The sequence below is a fragment of the Aristolochia californica genome, unplaced genomic scaffold, assembly GCF_029961685.1.
Source record: "Aristolochia californica isolate CCGP_79_NKW_82.1479 unplaced genomic scaffold, dmAriCali1.0.hap1 SCAF_5, whole genome shotgun sequence".
NCBI lineage: Eukaryota > Viridiplantae > Streptophyta > Magnoliopsida > Piperales > Aristolochiaceae > Aristolochia > Aristolochia californica.
In genome coordinates this window covers 6896869-6916542 of record NW_027182214.1, presented here as the reverse complement: position 1 = coordinate 6916542, position 19674 = coordinate 6896869, and the positions used below count along the sequence as shown (strand labels likewise).

The 19674-nt window shown below is 36.4% G+C and overlaps 3 protein-coding genes across 3 annotated transcripts; all 3 read right to left on the bottom strand.

Annotated features, from left to right (window-relative positions):
• Positions 1-905: 905 nt before the first annotated feature.
• On the bottom strand, positions 906-1424 carry LOC137965202 (secreted RxLR effector protein 161-like). Its single transcript, XM_068811569.1, has one exon. It carries the CDS (start codon positions 1422-1424, stop codon positions 906-908), a length of 519 nt encoding a protein of 172 aa, XP_068667670.1.
• A 1832-nt stretch (positions 1425-3256) lies between these two features.
• On the bottom strand, positions 3257-8763 carry LOC137965200 (uncharacterized). The gene is made up of 10 exons (XM_068811568.1): positions 8695-8763; positions 8491-8607; positions 8281-8340; positions 7915-8197; positions 7190-7628; positions 6712-6811; positions 6528-6587; positions 4768-4860; positions 4538-4645; positions 3257-3565 (listed from the first exon to the last, which is right to left on the bottom strand). Exons 1-10 carry the CDS (start codon positions 8761-8763, stop codon positions 3257-3259), a joined length of 1638 nt encoding a protein of 545 aa, XP_068667669.1.
• A 6851-nt stretch (positions 8764-15614) lies between these two features.
• Positions 15615-16712, bottom strand: LOC137965199 (elicitor-responsive protein 1-like). The gene is made up of 5 exons (XM_068811567.1): positions 16636-16712; positions 16294-16359; positions 15992-16130; positions 15760-15895; positions 15615-15677 (listed from the first exon to the last, which is right to left on the bottom strand). The coding sequence occupies exons 1-5, from the start codon at positions 16700-16702 to the stop codon at positions 15615-15617; spliced, it is 471 nt and encodes a 156-aa protein (XP_068667668.1). The 5' UTR covers positions 16703-16712.
• Between the last annotated feature and the right edge of the window lie 2962 nt (positions 16713-19674).

Below are 19674 nucleotides of genomic sequence, written 5' to 3'. Positions count from 1 at the left end.
AGTATGTTTGTCGTAATTTATGATTAAGTTGAAAAATAAAGTATAAAAATCATTCTAATTCGCAATATGATCCAATCCACATAGAAATGGATCGCATGTGGATAATGAACCCGACCTACATTGGATCATATGGATCTTACGGTTTACCAACCTGACCCAACCCATTTGCAACTCTAGTAATGATAAAATCAAATGATAAACAGAACACAACCATAATATAGTTGGGAATGGTGATAGAGTCAATATGGACAAGTTTTAGCCTTAGTTTCTTACTATTACTTGATGAAACTCGTGGCGTGCTTGGTTTCCTATGGCCAATAACCTCTTGTGGTCTGGATGATCATCAATAATCAAAACAATTTATTATGTGCTTTTTCTTTTGGTGCTTGTAACTGTTGATCTTTCCTTGCTTTCTAAGTATCATTTGGCTGCTGTTCTCAACTATTTTTTACTCAGTTAACACCACTGTGAATCAGGAAAAGGCTTTTCTTTCTGAATTTTGAGTACCATTATTGTATATGATGACAATGTTTCCGAAATCCATGTTTATTTTCCGAAAACGAAGAATCGAAGGAACTCTTCGATTTTATGTTCGATACATAGGTATAGAGATTTAAAACAGAAATTACACTAATACCCTTAGAAAAATAGATATTTACAATTTTGTCCCTTATATATGATAACATCCCCCCTCAAATTGATGTTGGGAAATCAACCAACAACAATCTGCCAACCAAAAATTGATGCCGCTGCCGAGTCATTGCTTTAGTGAAAACATCGGCCACTTGGAGATCCGAAGAAATTTGAGGAAGAGAAATCACCCGACTATCCAAGCTATCGCGGATAGAATGACAATCAACCTCAATATGCTTGGTGTGTTCATGGAAAATAGGGTTGGTGGCAATCTAAATAGCACTAGTGTTGTCAGCATGAAGAGGGGTAGAAGTAGTCTGAGGGAACTCAAGCTCCGCAAGAAGATCGCGTAGCCATACAATCTCAGAACAAGCAATAGACATGGCACGATACTCAGCTTCAGTAGAAGATTTAGAAACACGATCCTGTTTCTTACAACGCCAAGAAATTAAGGCATCACCTAAAAACATACACCAACCCGTAGTAGAGCAACGGGTATCCGGACACCCAGCCCAATCAGTATCACTATAACCAATAAGTTGAAGGGAGGAGCCTGTAGGAAAGAATAACCCACGAGTAGGAGAACCTCGAAGATAGCGGATGATACCCCGAACGACAGCAATATGGAGATGACGAGGAGAGGACATAAACTGACTGACCTGATGAACGGCATAGGAGATGTCGGGGCAAGTAGTGGTCAAGTAGATGAGACTCCCAACCAAGTGCCGATAGATAGTAGGGTCATCGAGAAGGTCCCCGTCATCTTTCCTGTACCGGACATTGACCTCCATAGGAGTAGCAACAAAAGTAGTGTCCTCCAAACCAGCCAAGGTAATAATATCTTGAAGATACTTATGCTGGTTTAAGAAAATACCAGTGGCCCGATGATGGACTTCCAGGCCAACGAAGCCAAAACGAAGCCAATGACCCCGTTGAACACCAAGAACAAACCGTCCAAGACCAAAAACGAAGATGGTCCCGTCGAACACCAGAAAACCGAAATGCCCGAGAGAGGAGTTGCCGAAATTCACTAAAGCCGAGAGAGGAACCTCCGAAATCCGAAAGAAAAACCCACAAGACCCTCCGAAAGCCACTACAAATCGAGAACCGAGAAAGAGGGAAAGATAACTCACCTCTGAGAGCACAACGCCGAGCTGATTTCTCCACCACCGAACCGAGACCGCCAAAGGCGCCGAAAAAGCTCGGAAAAACAAAAATCAGGACGCAGAACGAAGCTCTGATACCATGACAATGTTTCCGAAATCCATGTTTATTTTCCGAAAATGAAGAATCAAAGGAACTCTTCGATTTTCTGTTCGATACATAGGTATAGAGATTTAAAACAGAAATTACACTAATACCCTTAGAAAAATAGATATTTACAATTTTGTCCCTTATATACGATAACATATGAAATATTGGCAAACTAATTTTGATTCATGAAAAGGCTTTTCCCTTCTGAATTTTGAATCCCATTACTCGTCTAAGAAGTATTTGACGAACTACTCATTTTGCTTATAAGAGTCCAACAATAGTAATCAAAAGCCAAAAATTTCTTTTTAAAAGCCACTTAAAATTTGCAATCAGTTATTTTAGTTTACTCTTTAATAAGTTTGATTCACTTCTCGGCTACTTTTTCTTCAAGTGAGTGCGACTTTAAACAAGATCCTTCCTGCTGACAACTTGATGACAACTTGAGAAGACGAGGTAATACAATTCAGTATAGCCTAGGTAATTTCTGTGGTCTGATGGAGGAGAATGTGGATCATATTCTTATCTACCACTACTTCGCCTGATACATTTTCAGCAAGATCTCTCTCTCTCTCTCTCTCTCTCTCTCTCTCTCTCTCTCTCTCTTTGTATCCCAAGGAGCCTTTCAGAGCTTTGTCACACTGACATTGCACACGTTCCCTGGGGACTTTGTCTAGGGAAAAGTAGCAAGCAATTCTATAGCAGGAATTCCAATATTGAGGAAGTCATTAGCAGGATTTCAGGTGCCATCATTGCTTGGTCTTCAGCTGAGATGAATTTTCCCTTACAGAGATTTGGAAGTTCATTGCTCAAATGTCCATATGATGAAGATAACCTTGTCAGGGGGGACACCCCCCCAGAGCCATGACAGTGTTATTCTCACTTTTTACTCTGGCCTCCTTGGCAATTTAGAGTCCACCAATGCTGAGGTTCAACCTCATAGGTATGGCGTCCTCGTCTATAATGAAAGTTGTGGTGGCTGCTTATAGATCGAATGGGATTCCAATGTTGTTATTGGATGGTGTTCCTGTAATTCCAATGCTCCTTGGTGCCATTGGCAGTGTTTTCATGATATTATTGATGTGTCCTCTCAATTTGTTTGTAGGCATCATGTTCCAAGATCAACCCATTTGTTGGCTGCAACCTGAACTAAACAAGGGGTGTTCCTTAAATCCCTTGTTGTAACAAAACTCCCTCTTGTTTAGCTTGTTGTATTTTGTTCATTTCCTTTGCCTTAAACGAAATTTACCTTTATAAAAAAAAAAAAAAAAAAAGGATCATGGTCACTATGCATGATGATTTGCATCTCATTTTTGCGTTCTTATTGACAAAAAAAAATACATTCTCAAAAAAGGAGTATATTAGTGATAATTTACAAAGGTAGCAAGTAACGGAACTCGGATTCGTAAGGCGAAACTTCTATCTTTTTAGTGATAGAGATCTTGTTGTCACCGTTTAGGCATTCCATAATTAATCTCTTTAATGATCCTCTCCTTGGCAATTGGCTGTAGATCCACTCAAGCAAAGACTCATCGTTATCTGCAAAATCTTGCATGTGCCAATGCAAAAGCTTTGGCACTACAATTGTCTTCTTGCCTGTGACTCCTATAGAAGCCTCCAAGTACTCCAACTTAGCTTTTTCCAACTCATGCACCACTCCTTCTGAAGTATAAACCCTCAGCTGCAAAGAGTGGCCACATCACACATTTGGTGGTAAAGTATTGAAAGTTTCTTCCATAAGCAACAAAACCAAATTCTGCCAGTACTTTGGTACTGAGCATCTTTAGAAGCCTGTTTTATAAATATCTGCATCCATTTTAGTGCATTTAACCTGACTTGACCTGTGTAACTGGGTTCTAAAGTGAAAGGCTTCTTGGGTGCTTAGCTTAAATATTTTGTTATGTAAAGAAGCAAGGGTTTTTTGCCATTTAGAGAAAACAGACTATAAGCAATTCTTAGTCAGAATAACATGGTGAAAACACCTAAAAAGGGATTTTGACAAGAACTGGCATGTGAGGGGCTGACTTTTTAAAGACTTAGTCTAATTTCATGTTATAGAGAGTTATCAGAGACTTCATGTTATAGAGAAGCAGAATGGTCTAATTGAGCAGTACGGTCCTGAGAGAAAAACATGATAAACTTATCTTCTATTCCTTCTCTTAAATAACTCTCTATCATTTGCCTCAGAATAGTGGGGATGGAAGAGAGGTGAGATATATGTTCACTGTTAACATGTTTTGGTTGGAGAATTGCACTCCTATACTTTTCCTCATTCCTTGATTTTGATCCACTTATGGCTGACTTGTGTATTTGTATGAAAACCTAATTGTTGGTTAGGAGGCTGGTTTTCTTAAGGTAGGGCCTAAGTGAGAATGTGACATGAGAGTTACATCATATTCTCTCTTTCTTACCTGTATAAAATGCATGTATGACATTAAACTAGTGAGTGACTCACTTTCATTCTTGCTTAAACAAACCAGCTAAAGAGATGTTTGCTTGTTACTTTTTGGTGGTTTTTGAGAGTGAGATCATTTGAGTATTGACTTTTCTCTGCATCAACAAGGACTGTGAGGGAAGAAAAAGAAAAGCCTGGTCTCCCATTTGTTGTGAAGCTTGATTTGCCTACATGAATTAAATGTGTAAGTTCACTTACGGCCGGAGAGGATCTACTGCCTCGACAGAGAGCAAATGTGATGTTCGGTTCAGGATAATTAAGACCATAGGCACGTTGAAGTAGTGCTTCTCTTTCATCTGCAGGTTCCTGAGGTCATTTGGAAATTGTATGAGAAATCATATCTATGTGCTTGCAGATGTATACATGCATGTGCAGAAAAAGAACGAAAATGGAAGAAGTATTTTTTCAATTAGCAGTTGTTTACTTACTTTTTCAGAGTTAAGGGAATTGGAAGGATGCCGGAGTATGAAATGCTCAATAGCCAGTGAGTTTAGCATGATGCCCCCCACATTCACAGCAGCCTGTGTCACGGTTAAGCTTGTCTTAGTTACTAGTTGTTGCTAATAGAGTGACAAGAAGAGAGGAAGCATAATGGAAAGCACAATGGTTTGACCATCACTTAATGAAAGCAGAGTATTTAAAGATGCTGAAAAGGCTCTTCTAATATTTAACTGCTAAAAGAAGTTTAATACACCATGAAAAACACAAGGTGAAAACATTTCTTGCTTGTTGAACTTCTTTGTAATTTTCTTTTTTTTTTTCTGCAGAAGTTCTAATCTCACCTAGTTATAGTTGGTAAGTATTGCTTCTCAAAATAAAAGATCTTTGTTTGCTTTTATTTCATATTTAAAAGTATAAGATATACATTACTTCATATCTTGCAGTAAATACATTGTCGGATATCTTTCTATATGGGGCTTGCAAGGAAAGAAACATTGAAACATTTATATGAGCATTCCCATTCTAGAAGTGGTGCCATTGAAAAGGTCATCCAAAAAGCTTTTCGGCTAGCAAATTTTGAAAGCTTAGAGTCCGGTTAGAAGGGTCAAATTTTGTTAGGCTTGTGCTTGTGGTTTGCTGAAAATGGAGGGCTTTAGGTGATTAGTCTCTGCTGGACAACAAAAATAGCTCTCCCCTTGTAGTTTCAAAGTTACATGGATAGGAAATTTTTGGGCTTATGCTGTGTTGGACTCACATGCCAAGGGAAACCAACCATTTAGGACCTGTTTGGAACCCATAGAAAAGAAAAGAAAAGAAACGAAAAGGGGAGAGAAAGTTATTTTCTATTGTTTGGCAGTAGAGAATCATTGAAAGAAAAGAAAATAAGAGGGAAACTCTCTTTCTCTCTTAGTTAATAAATTTTCTCTTACAAAATGATGGAATTTTTGGATAAAACAAAAGAAATTGAAACCTGAGATAAAATTTTAAAATATAACTAATTTTCGTTTCTTTTCCATTTTCCACTGGTATCCAAACAAGAGAAACTATAATTCTCTTCCATTTTCTCTCTCATTTTCCATGGCTATCCAAATAAGAGAAAAGAAACCTCTTTCTTTTGTCTTTCTCTTCCTCTTCTCTTCCTTTTATTTTCTCTCCACTTTCTGTGTTCCAAACTCAGCCTTAGGGTGGAGTTTGGTTGTAACACCTTGTCATCTGGGACTCCATCCCTGTTGATCCTTCTTAGACCTTCGATGGTGTTTTATTTATTTCATTCTCTTTAAAGTTAAAACTTGCCCTTCCTTGTACTATCTTTCTCTTAATAATATTTCATCTCTCACTTAAAAAAAAGAAAAAAATTTGAACATATGAACTTCTTAATAAAAGAGACGGAAATAACTGTAATGAATGATTGACCAAGTCAAATCCTGCATTCCCAAATCACTGATAGACATCAATGACTGGAGGATTATAGTTTACTATATTAAATAGGTGAGACTACTACCATTTTGAGATTGAACCAGCTGGTTTAGCTCAATATGCCGTGAATATAGTAAACTGGTGTATATTTGAATATATATACAGAGATCAGTTTGTAGGAGACTGCTACTGCCATTTTCATGACTAGTCTATGATAAATGCATCAATGGTTTAGATTCTGAGAACAAATTTAAGATTAGCCTATGCATAGAAGCAATTAATCTTGCTTTAAATAACATTTCCAGTTTTGAGTATGATGGTGCAAAATTACCTTGTTCATCAATGCCAGCAACTTGTCACAAGTGGAAGGCAGTCCATGTTGGAGGAATGCCTGTATGTGTTAGAAAAATAACAGTACATCAGTCTTTATAGCCTCTTTATAGCCTCTCAAACAATTAAGGAAGGAAAACGTCGGTCTGCTTGTAATTGATACCGCAGAAGTTATTGTACTGTACATGCATTATGCTAGCATTGTATGTGTTGATCCAAAATGCTAGCTTCTGTTTGTACTTCAATTGACTTAAATCCACATAATAGAGTTCATGCATCAGGACTCTGCAAAAAAACATTTTATAGTTACTCACAAGAGACTTTTTAAGTATGTGGTGGGTGTCTATATTAGAAGAAAAACATACTCAACAAACTGCAGGACATATGTCTGAGCTTGTACAAAACAGCAAGTTGTATTTGGCCTATTTGCATTCTGGTCGTCTTAAATTTGATGGTTTTGCTCTGGTATTCAAGACTTACTAAAATCATTAGAGACAAACAAAACTTTTATATTTGTGGATGTACATGGATGAAGTTCGTAATTGGATGAAACGGAATCTTAGAAGAGTTATTCTGTAGTTCGTTCTACTTCTTGAGATGTATTTGTATGGAGCCATTACCAGCATTTGCTAGCTTGCAGGAGTGGGAATACATGAAAATCACCTTAATTTCCCCATCTCTGGTAAACATTGAGAGATTTGAATTGTGTCCAACGAGCTTGTTGTGAAATGAATGAAGTTCCTGTATGGTCCCAAATCTCGTGTTATGCCATCAGATTCTGACAAAATGCCGTAAGGATCAAGCCTTGATTTGTTCTCCCCTGATGCCAGCATCCTCGTCTTGCAAGGAGGTGATGTCTTGGTGATGAAACCTTTTGACCTCATACAGGGAATTGCTAGCATAGGAGCAGCTTGTGATGATTCACAAGCAATTTGAGGGGTCTGGTTCAGTTTCAGGAAGATGCTGATCAAGCATTTGATGAGTTCTTCTGAGAGCTTGTTTGGATCGTGGATGTTTTTCACTTCAGTTGGTACATTATGATTTGTTTTCTCTTCGTTTCTAGCTACCAATCTATCAGTGCCATTTTCTGTTCTGTCGTAACCTTCAAAAACAGAACAGATAATTAGTCAGTAATACAAAGCCAGCAACTAATTAATCAAATTTCTTGTTCTTCGCTGTGACAGAGCAGACCTGTCTATATTGGTTGTGATATGGTGTGAATAGTTTGGCAAAAAATTTCATGAATTACGTGCAGTTTTTAGAAACTTCTTAACTAATCCCATTAATCTGCATCTAATATCGACCGATAACAACTACATAGTTACCCAAATCTCTCTAAATACCTGGGAAGAAGAAGTTTTAGAGTTATTTTCCGTAACTAATCTTACCATTCGACTTTCTGGAATGCAAGCGTGTCATGTCTGAAGATTCTCTCTCTCTAGTCAATCTTTGCCTTGAAATATCAGCATATTGGAATACCGGAGTAGGCTCAAAATCTCTGTGTGCTTTCCGTCTTGTTCCTAGTCCACGTAGAAAATTTAGTTGGTCGAATCTGAATCCCTGATTCTGCCTTTGCTCATGATGCAGACACCATTTTAGCTCGTTCAACTTTCTCTCCAGTCGTATGATCTCTTCCTCCATCATAGCTACTTCTGCAACAAGCAGCCTTATCTGCATCCAGACATATTTAAGACCTTTTGCATAGAATATTGATTAGATGAACAATTCGATGGCTAATTATACTTTTTGCTTACAGAAGCAGCTAAGTTCAGCTTTTCGAATACAGGAACAGTTCGCCCAGTGAAAGAGTTACACTGAGCGAGACGCTTAAGCAAATTCAGATGGGAAGTGCTTGGTTAACTGGAATTGGGTTCATATCACTTGGATACGAGCTACTTATGTCTTCTCAAGATGCATTAAGGGGCATTGACATGGATTAGATCTCTCGCATCTTGTCAAAGTACCTGAAGTGGAAGTAAGGTCGAACGATATGAATAAGCATCCTGCGGGCTGTGCAGTGCACGTCGTAGAACTCGTTTCATTTCCTGCTCCATTTCCAATAATCCTTGTAACTTGGCCACCTGAAAAGATATAAACAAATATCGCACTTCCAGGAGATTACCAGGATGCAGGAAACGAAAGATTACAATCTGGGTTTTAGACGAAACCTCCTCCTCCAGGTCAAGTCGTTTCTGCTGCTCATCACTTGGCTGCATCAGCAAGTCTTCGAATTTCATTGTACTGAACGATAACAACGGTGGATAAATTTAAAAGCGGAGAGCCGAGTATCAGTTTCCTATTAAAGAACTAGAAGATTGAACTTTTTTAAAACTTTTTCTTCTTCTTCTGCTGGGGCCGTTAAAGCGGTGGGAGCAGAGAAGCGGAAAAGATGGGAGGAAGAGGATAAAACAGAGGTCGAAAGCATGTTTGGCAGAGCAGGCAAAGAAGTTCGGTTCGTGGCGGCAACTACGCGCGGTAGGTCACATGTACCCAACTAAAATCACGGAGAGGTTGCAGTGGTGACGTGAATCCCATGAACGTCATCAAACAGCGCCGGCATTGAGAACTAATACGGCTCCATCACTCCATCAGTGTCTAGTCGATAAACGTCGTGAAGGCGGAGTTCACTTTCTCCTTAGTGGATAGATGGGATCAAATGTACGCTATTACTGTCGATGAATGCGCCGCGGCCATGCGCTCTGGTAGCCGTTGAATGCTTTCGTTTAAATAGTATTTTTTTTTTTTTTTTGAGTTTACCTGCCGGAAACAAAGAAGAAATAGATTTTCTACCTAAGTTCTACCCGGAGTTTCTTATTCTTCAAGGGCTTACTCTATTTTAAATTAGGTATTTTGGCATCTTCCTTCATAGAGGAGGAAGGAGTAAGGCTTACTCTATTTTAAATTAGGTATTTTGGGAAGGGATCAGACATCCTCTAGAACTTTCCATTAAGGGACATACAGAAGGAAGGACATGGCTTCTTCTATTTTTTAAAATAAAAAAATTAAAAAATAACAAAATAAAGATGGGTGTAATTATCTTTTATTATAAATTCAAGGAAATGGATAAAATAGTATTTTTAAAATATAGTAGAATAGAATCACAAGGAAAAACCATTTTTCCTCTCTCATCTAAACAATTAAGTTCATCACTATGAAGAGGAAAGAATATCTTAAGCACAAAGGGTCAAAATTGGATTTTGTTGAAGAGTAGGTATGGAAGAGTCCTACATGAAATTTTTTTACATAATTCTCATAGCAAGAAGTCTCACTGAACTAAATTAATATGGTGGAATCGTATAGGAATTTTGCAGGAGGAGTTTTCACATAAGAGTCTCAATTAAAGGTATTTTAATCATGTTAGTCTTCTATTTATGTTTAGTTGTTCAATTGTTCTAGGACTTACCTTTTAGTGTTTGACTTTAGGTGTAACTAGGACCAGGGTAGTTTAATTATAATTGGATTCTACTTATTTTCTCTATTATAAATAGAGGTTCATTGTACTCATATTAGTGAAATATTTTTATTTTTCAAAAATTTAACATGGTATCAAAGCAAGTTCTGTGAGTTGACTCAATCAATCCATAGAGATAATGTGATCCTTTTTCTGATTTATCACTTTAGGTTTGTATTCTACTTTTTGCTTCTTTTTTACTCCAGTACCCATTGTTTATTTGATCTTCATACCCCCATACTAAACTCTTAAAATATATTGAAGGAAAGATCATCGAGTCTACATTCCAACACAATAAGAATTTTTACAATCAAAGTTTTTTACAAGGAGAAATCAATATTTGAAGTAGCAAATGTTAGACAATAAAAGAGGTTCGACCAATATAAGAAAGCCTCAGTTTTTTAAGCCTTTTATGCCATCACGGAAAAGACTTTATATGAAAATTTATATCTCAAAAGAAATATCAGTGAGTCGATTTTTTTAACCTTTTAAACAAATTCTCAATATGAGTTTTCTAGAGGGAGATATCAATCTCAGAAGAGTCAATGGTTATACTGGCCAAAGAAGAAAGAGTACTTAGTTCAGCCAGATTATTCGTCTGAAATCTATCAGATTATTTCTTTCAAAATAATTATATTTCATGAAGAATATTATATTTCAATGAAATATATCAAAGTCTAGTTTTAAAAGGAGTACCCTTTGTGCCAATCTGGAGATATTCTCATTGGAGTTGGAAACGGTATGACACATAAGGAAAAAAATCAAGAGGTCATAAAAGATTCAAATTAAAGTTCTTTGAGTCTAGTTTCTTTGGAAATAAATGTTTTGTGATTTTGAGTCATATAGAAGTACTAAAGGTTAGTTCTGCCAAAAATATCTTATTTTCCTTTTCTCTCTCCTATTATCTCCCCATGCTTTAACATGAATTGAATTCTCTTTTCTCCCTGAATTCTAGTGTTATAGCCAAATTTGTCTTCTAATCAAAGAGTTTTTGTCAAACTTAATTTCTCCATGATGTGTTCGTTCAAGGTATGCTATATCTTGATTCGATGTTATTTCCATGTTTTATATTTTTGTTACTTAGTTGTATCTTCTGCATCATCAACTTCGAAAAAGGTATTATCACCCCCAAAAAAAAAAATTACTTTGTCAAATTCATTAAGTTTTTCCGTTATAGTCTCCCCTAGTTTTTTTAAAGGTCACATTCTAGATTCGTTTGGAAGTATGAAAGTTGTATAGTTGCCTCCTTCTAGTTAAAGTTGTTTCCCTTTAGCTAGTATTTCTTCAGTTTATCACCTTGTATTTTCATCACTTCAAAGTAATACCTAGACCTACTACCTAAAAAGTATTGGAGTGTGTCCAACATCTTGTTTGAGTTAAGTCTTTTATTCTTCATCCAAGAGGTTATTTGTGTTTGAGCTACACTTAAAAAGTGATTATTCTTTGTTGTGCCCTAAAGTTGGGTCATTTTCTACCTTTGAAAATTGAACGGAGTGTGTTTCAAATTATGGCCATTTTGACCAGTGTATAGAACTTTGTTGTACGACCAAGAGTGATTTTTTTCTCCCATATTGTGTTTTGTCTAAGGTGGGTCTCTATGTCTTTTTTATCCCCAACTCGAGGGGGAGAAGTAGAAGAAGTATGAAAAAGAGGTATGTTGTGGTAAATTTTATGTGACCAAAATAGTCAAGAAAGGGGAAGAACAAAAGATGAAGTTTTTGCATCTATGAAGATTTTTTTTAGCAAAAAAGAAAAATTGAGGACCAAAAATCTTTTTCATTACAAGCTGAAGTTATAAAGTCCAGTCTGAGGGGAGCATTGAAGAGTAGGTATGAAAGAATCTTACATGATTCTAACAACAAAAAGTCTCACCGAATCAGAATTTATATGGAGTGTTACAAGAGTCTCACGGGAGGAGGGCTCATAGAAGAGTCTCAACTAAAGGTGTTTTAGTTATATTATTTTTCTATTTATGTTATATTGTTTAATTATTTGATGACTTATCTTTTAGTGTTTGACTTTGGGTGTAACTGCGACGAGGGTAGTTTAATTGTAATTAGATTCTATTTGTTTTCCCTAATGTAAATAGAGACTTGGTATACTCAAATTACGACAAGTTAGTAAAGTATTTATCTTTTCCAGAAATTCAAAAGATTTCAAGAAATCTGACTTTATCAATCTCATCTCTATTTAAACATGTAATATGTTTGAATTATCAACTTTGTCGCTATCCCACTATCAGGTCCTTTAGAATCCCTACTTATTCTATAAATCTTCACTTAATCTCCACTAACCCCACCTTATCCCCATATCAACACTCAATCATCACCTTCATTTTGTGGTTACCACAATTTGACAAATAATAATTAAATTTTAAATATTTAAAAAGTTATGGGGTTTAAAAATTACTCAAGAAAGGGCAAGTCGCTTTCTTGAATTACCCTTGATTCACTTTTTTTTTTTTTGCAATACAATGATATTTTATTAAATGGAATAATTTTCAAATATGATGTTGATCGAGTGTTGGCTCCATTCTTGATTTTGATTGTAACAAAACTTAGTTGATCTAACAATTGAGATTCAAGCACTTCAGCTGCACTTCCTTCAAGGGACAAAATTCAAAGGTCTATGCAATGAACTGGCATAAGCTTCTCGAAGACCTCAAATTTCATAGCATGTCAAAGTGTTCTTGAAGAAGCACCCTCAGAAAAGAAGAAGCAAATAATTGAAGATTAGACTTTAGGAAGTCTTGAAAAGTCTCAAAACTTAGTCTATGTAAGAGACCAATCCTAAACCTTCCAAAACTTGAGGTACAACGAAAATTTTGAAGCTTTAGGACATAGTTCCATATATACATGTCATTGCCAAAGCATAAATACATTTCATACATGTTAGAATAATTTAGAATTACTTTCATTCATGGTTTAAAAATCTACGTAGTGAACTGGCACATGATTGATCGATCAACATCTACCAATGATCGATCGCACATGCCAAAAATATAAAGCATGAATTATTAATCAAGGTTGATTGAATGAACATCCAAAACATGACCAATTTATGTTATAGAGCATGATCAATCAATCCAAGCGGATTAATCAATCAATATTGTGCAAGCAATGTAAAATCATGTCGATTGATCGATCAACCTCCTGAGACTAATCAATCATACAGAACTTTGCCAACCAAGGACATAAAGCATGATCATTTGATCGATTATACTTGTTATGCACTACCAGTAGGAATTCTAACTGATCAATCATGCCATGTGCATTGATAGATCAACTTAATTTGTTAGACCCAAGGGAAGTTATTGATCGATCATACCATCGATCAATAAGTCATTTTCTAACAAAAATATAACCTTTACACACGATTGATCGATCAATGTAAAGTCACCTTTTGTCAAACGGGCAAAAAATGACTAGTTTGGCTTGGGAAACTTATGAAATCCCCACCAAACATTTTTTTGAAAAGTTAATGAGATTTTATTGGCATATCTATTACAATTCATTATCATTCTCTTGAAAGTTCATTCCTAAGTCCCTTTTGAGAAAGAAAATCCATATTGGCAAAGCCTTTTCCATTCCATTCTTAATTCCAACTCCTTGCATACATTCTAGTCAAGCTCCTATCCATCTCTTTGTGCATCAAAGGTTGAAAGCCTGGACCTTTCAAAGAGAAGGATGTCTCTCTTCAAAACAAAGGGTGTAAGTTTTTCTTTTCTTGTATAATTTTTTATTTCGTTATAGGTTCACCTAGAACCTTGTTCAATCTAGATAGAAAGTCTTGCTTGAACTAGAAAATCTCTTGAAGAGATTATTTAGTAATCGTGCTTGAAGAAGAGCCAAAATCTATTTCTTGTAACTTCTAAGCTAATAGAGCTGATGTTAATGGAATTTCCCAAGCATAGTTTTTTATGCGGTGAAAACCAATAGGAGAACATTGATTACAAAATATTTGTTATTCATTTGTAGTGTGTGGTTTTTATCTCTATAATTGCATTTTGTTTACTTAAATTCTTCCAGATTTTAAGTTTAAATTATAAAAACTCAATTCAACCCTTCTTGAGAAGTGACCTAGGTAACCAATTGGTATTAGAGCAGGCCAAAACATATTTTGAATCAAAATGTACTTAATTTTAAATTTTGATTGTAATGGCATCTCAAGAAAAATTGCTCCTTCCCGAAGCACAATCCACCAATCGTCCCCCACTATTCAATGGAGTTACCGATGGGGATTGGAAGGTAAAAAATGAATTCTTCAATCCATGGAAGGCAAGTGCTCAAGCTGTTGTTGCGTTGTCTGGTTTCTATCCTGGTTCTCGTCGGTTGTAGAAACAAAAAAATTTATCATCAAAATTAGGACCCCCAATTGATAGTCTAGATCATTGATGTTGATTTTCAGGACTCCATAAATTTAGCTCATGGAGAAAAAGGGAGAGAGACCCATTGGGAAAAAAATTGGAGGAAGAAGGGTTATGGACTTCATTATCCTAACCCTCCCCCCTGAAGCTCTATTTATAGATTTATGAAACTACTGTATTACAATAATACCCTTGAACTTAGGATTTAGGGTTGTAATTACATCAATGCGTTCTCTATGAGATGACTCTTTATTTACCATTCTGTCATCATTGTATGTGGACCTATGGGTCTTCTCCTTGATCTGTGAGCCTTGAGTCAGTCTTCTATATCTCTTGGATACATGGGTCTTCCTTGGTTTTATGGGTTTGGTCTCATCTTCTAATATACTTGGATATGTGGGTTTTCCTTGGTCGTGTAGGCTTAGGCCCTATCTTCCAACAATTGACATTTATTAACGATCAAGATTGAAGGAGCCTGATCGCCAATTGATTGATGGTTAAAGACAAAGTTCTCGAAAGTCTAAGTTGAATTAGTCAAACAATCAATTAATGGTCAAAATCTGAGTTAATTACTGAGATCAAGGCTTGATCGATGGTCTTGATAAAGCCAATCTCATGGGCCATGACTATGATTAAGTCAAAGAGGAGTGCCCTCTTGGTGCTACCTAAGTGCCACATAAAAAAAAAAAAAAAGAGTTGGTAGATGGGGGAAATGTAGCATCATAAGAAAGCTCCACCCGTAGAGAGATAAGGCATGAGCGGTATGTGGTATTGTAGGAAGGTTTCACTTAAAAGAAAAATGTGGCATAAATGAAGGAGAGAAGAAAAAGATGGCATGGGGGGGAGGAAATAGTGGAGTTGGTCCAACCCACCACCACTACCCTATCAATAAATGTACCCCTTTTAGGAACTTTTGGGAATTTTAGGGGGAGAACTTTTCAAAAGAACTTGGAGAATCAAATCTTATAGAACACCTTAAACTACCAAAATTGTCATGAAGCTTGCAACAAATAGATACTTTGATGTAATCTCATCAAATTTTAACTATGGAGGTTGTGGTGCCCCTTATGAGCATTATAGATTTAAATCAAGTTTGTTAGTAGAGATTAAACCAAAATTAAGGCCTTCCAAGTAGTATAACACATAGAAACTAATAAATGACTATTGTATGGTCATAAATACAATTTATTAATCAAGGCTGATGAAGTACAATATACAAATGATGTCCTGATCCTTGATATCTATGGACAAATGAATGTAAAAATGAACTTTCAAGATCGATTTCCACCGTGTTTCCACCCTCCATATTCTTCTTGATCGTCCGTCGGTTCATCCTGGTTTTCACCCCAAAATCCAAAACCAAATTTTTTACTAAACTAAGAAATATAACATTATCCAAGTTTCTTCATCATTTACCTTCCGAGTGAAGGAGACGCCGACCCTAATCTCCCCGTGGTAAGTTTTATTGGCGAGAGTCACCCTCTGTCCGGCCGGATGAAGCTCCGCCTTTCCGCGCTCCACTCCTTGCGCCAACAGCTCTTCTATATACATCCTGCATTTCATTCATTCGATCTGCTTCACAACGATGATGAATTGGAAACTTGTATGTTCATCGATCGACATAATGTCTGGAAGTTTAGATATTTACGAGGCTTCGCCGACCAAGTCATCCCTCGAGAAGGTGTCCTTGTCCATGATTTTGAATACGAGCTTGCATTGATTGCCATCTCCAGGATAATCTACTAGAAAAGTAAACTTCTCGTTCCAAACGGGATTGCTACCTTGTCCTACATCACCATGCAAAAGGATGCTCAGAATGAGTTGTATAAAATACGCAAATGATTATCTAGACGAGGTTCTTCGTCCAAAACGTCATACGATTCATTCAAATAGATCGTAATGGTCTGTGACAGGACCGTGATGACAACTTTGTATCTGACTGCAACTCACCTCGGGCGACGCTGCTCTTCCGCTCTTGGGTTTTGTACTGTATCAGCACGTAAGGGTCTATCTTGTCTGCAAATGCAATCGCAGAAAGCCAATTTCAGGGAACCCAAGTGAAAGAGAAAGAGGGTCGTCCCCGACCTTCAATTATGAAGATCGTCATCTCTGCAAATTATCCATCAATGATGTATTTTATGGAGAACAAATCTTTTACAGATGAGAGTTCTTGAAAATAAGAAAAAAACGGAAACGGATCAAGCAAAAGGCAGCTCCAATTTAATTAACAGACTGAAGAAAATGATAAAGCCACTAGTTCAAATTATTCAGAGATGGAAGAGAGGTAAATACTCAGAAAATCGGTGCTGCAGAGGCCCCGCGCATCGACGAGCTGGGCCTCCAATATTCCGCTCGGCATCTCTCCTTCTTTGTTCTTTTCAATCTCTCCCGTGCTCGTGAGGGTGTCTGTGTTTCTTGATCAATTACGTGTGAGCCATCGCCTTCCTCGAACGATGAATAAGGCAGGCGAAACGTCTTAGTATTTAACTTTTCTTTATCGTCGAGACCGCCTGAGAACTGGTCAAGATGCTTTGGACGTAGAAGTGGAAGAATATCGTCCCCGTTACCGCGCTAAATCCAACAGTAGACGTGAAAGTGCCAACAGTCGCGATTAAAGAAAAAGGTATTTTTTAGAATTGACTAGTTCGCTTTTAAAAATACAAACTCTAACGGTTCAAAACTCCAGGAAAGACGTGGTAAATACCACCAAACTATGTTTTTTTAGAATTTTTTGCCTTCAAGTCAATATTAGTACCCATTTCAGTTAGGTTGTGTTTGGAAAATAGAAAGTGGGGAGAAAAGAAAAGAAAAGAGGTTTATTTTCTCTTATTTGGATGCTCATGAAAAAAAAAAAAATGTAGTTTTTGTTGTATGGATACACGTGGAAAATAAAAAAAAAAAATAGTAATATTTTTTTTTTTTATGATTAAAAGTTTCTCTCCCCAAATTCTATCATTTTATGAGAGAAAATTTATTATCTCTCTCTTATTTTCTTTTCTCTCAATAATTATGTGTTGCCAAACAACATAAAATACATTTTTCTCCTCTTTTTTTTTTCTTCTTTGTTGTGGGTTCCAAATAGGCCTTTAGGAAAAAATAGTGTAGAAGTCGGTACCAATAGTAGCGAGTACAAAGATGGCATTGTTGTTTCTGACTTTCTTCGACTTTATTCTAACTTTGATGCCAGTATCCACAATCCAAACTTCCGTTTGGACAAAACTTCGAAGCTGGACATTTGTGAACTCAATTTTTGTGGTATCGAGTTCACCCCATTTTCCTTGCCTTTTTTTCCCAACTTTTTACTTTTATTTCACCCCATTTTCCTTGCCTTTTGTCCTAACTTTTTACTTTTATTTTACTTTTCATTGTGTTCATTTTTTCACCTTGTATGGACAGTGAAATCGAGTGCCCTAGACGCTACTGCTTGCCATTGGAGACATCTCACAACTCTTTCTCATAGCGGGGGTAACTCTTTCCCTTTAACTTGTGTAATTAGCACATGACTTTTGTCCTTTGAGTTACCTTGCCCATTTTCTCAATCCAATTAGTAGCTACTAATTTGTCACAAAGGCAGACTAAAACTGCATATTTGTTTGGGCCAAATTGATTGAGGGTATGGTTTTTTGTATCTTGTAATGCATTTATATTGTTGTTAGGTTTTGCTTGTTTTCGGTTTAAGCTTTTTAAGTTTTATATTGTTGTTAGGTTTTGCTTGTTTTCGGTTTAAGCTTTTTAAGTTTTATATTGTTATCATTTTCTTTATTTTCTTGTCTATCTCTTTTTCCTCTGAGCTAACACACAATGTCTCTCTTTCTTTCTTTCATCGGACTTAAGCACAATTATTTGTTTGAAATTTTTGTGGGAGGATTGTTAAAGCAGAAAAATCCTATACATTACTAAGAACTTATTCACAAGAGCGTCAAATAATAAATTCACCCTTTTAGAGGTATTTTCTCATACAAATGGATGCATTTGTCTACCAATAAGGAAAGTTCATGAGAACAATAGAAGATGCTAAATGAGTTCATCTTTTACTCAAATATCATGTGATATTAATGCAAACCTTTTTTTATTTTTTTATGCATTTATATTGAAGTTAGGTTTTGCTTATTTTCATATTAATCTTTTTAAAAGTGGTGAAATATCCTAGAGAACATTATTAAGATTAGCAGAAGATGGTTAACACTATCAATGATTAGAATTTCCTAAAGGGAATGTTGTTTTGTAGAATGTCTGGAATTTTGTTATAGTTTTTCTAGTACATAGTATTTGATGGATCATTATCCTGACAAAAAGATTGAAATTCACTAGATAGGTACTCTCTGGCATTATCTAAACGAAACACCTGAATGTAAACCATGACATAAAAGGACTTAAATATAGAAAAACATTGAGATCGATCTTTGAACAAAAATAGCCACGTGACTCGAGTGAAGTCATCAGCAAAAGTAACAAGATACTTAACTTGAGATATGTTTGAGACACTAAAGGGTCCCCATACATTTGAGTGAAGTAAGGAAAAAGGAGTAACACCTTTAAGTTCAGCTCGAGAAGAATATGTTGACCTCTAGTGTTTGTTCAACTGACAAACTTCACAATTTAAACTAGACAAGGTTTTCTAAGATGGAAATAAGTGCTGAAGCGATGTTGCTGATAGATGTCCAAAATGGTTGTGCCATAACCTTGCATTTGTTTGACAAGAGGAAATTGCAGTTACTAAAGACAAGTCCAAGTAATAAAGGTCCCCTGTTCATAGCCTCCACCAATCACCTGTTTTGTTGTTAGATCTTGGAAAACATAAGAAAAAGATGACTAAGGTGATGGAGCAATTACCCATTTTGTTAACTGACTAACAGACAAAAAATTTAAGAGAAATTGGGGGACAAATAAGATATCAGTAAATGGAAGTGAGGGTGTAACAGCGTAGGATCCCTTCCCAAGAACTTTGGTTTTGGATCTGTTGGCTATGCTAACAAACTTGTCTAGTAAACATGGGGACATGGGGACATGAACTGTAACAGACTCTTATTACCTATAAGGTATTCAGAGGCCCTTGAGTCGATGATCCAGGATGAAGAGGAGGAAGTGGTAGAGATCATACCTGAAGTTGTGGTGGTAACAACCGTAGTAGAAGATGTAGGAGAGGATACCATCAGAGTCTTCATCCTCTTCAATAATTCATAATCATCATCGGTTACAATCTTCTTACCTTTCTGTAACTCAGATTTGTCTTAATTTCTCTCATTATTATTAATTGAGGCCTGGTTGGTAGTGGCCCAGTCTGGTTTGCCATGAAGCTTCCAACATGTATCCACTAGCTGATTTAGTCCA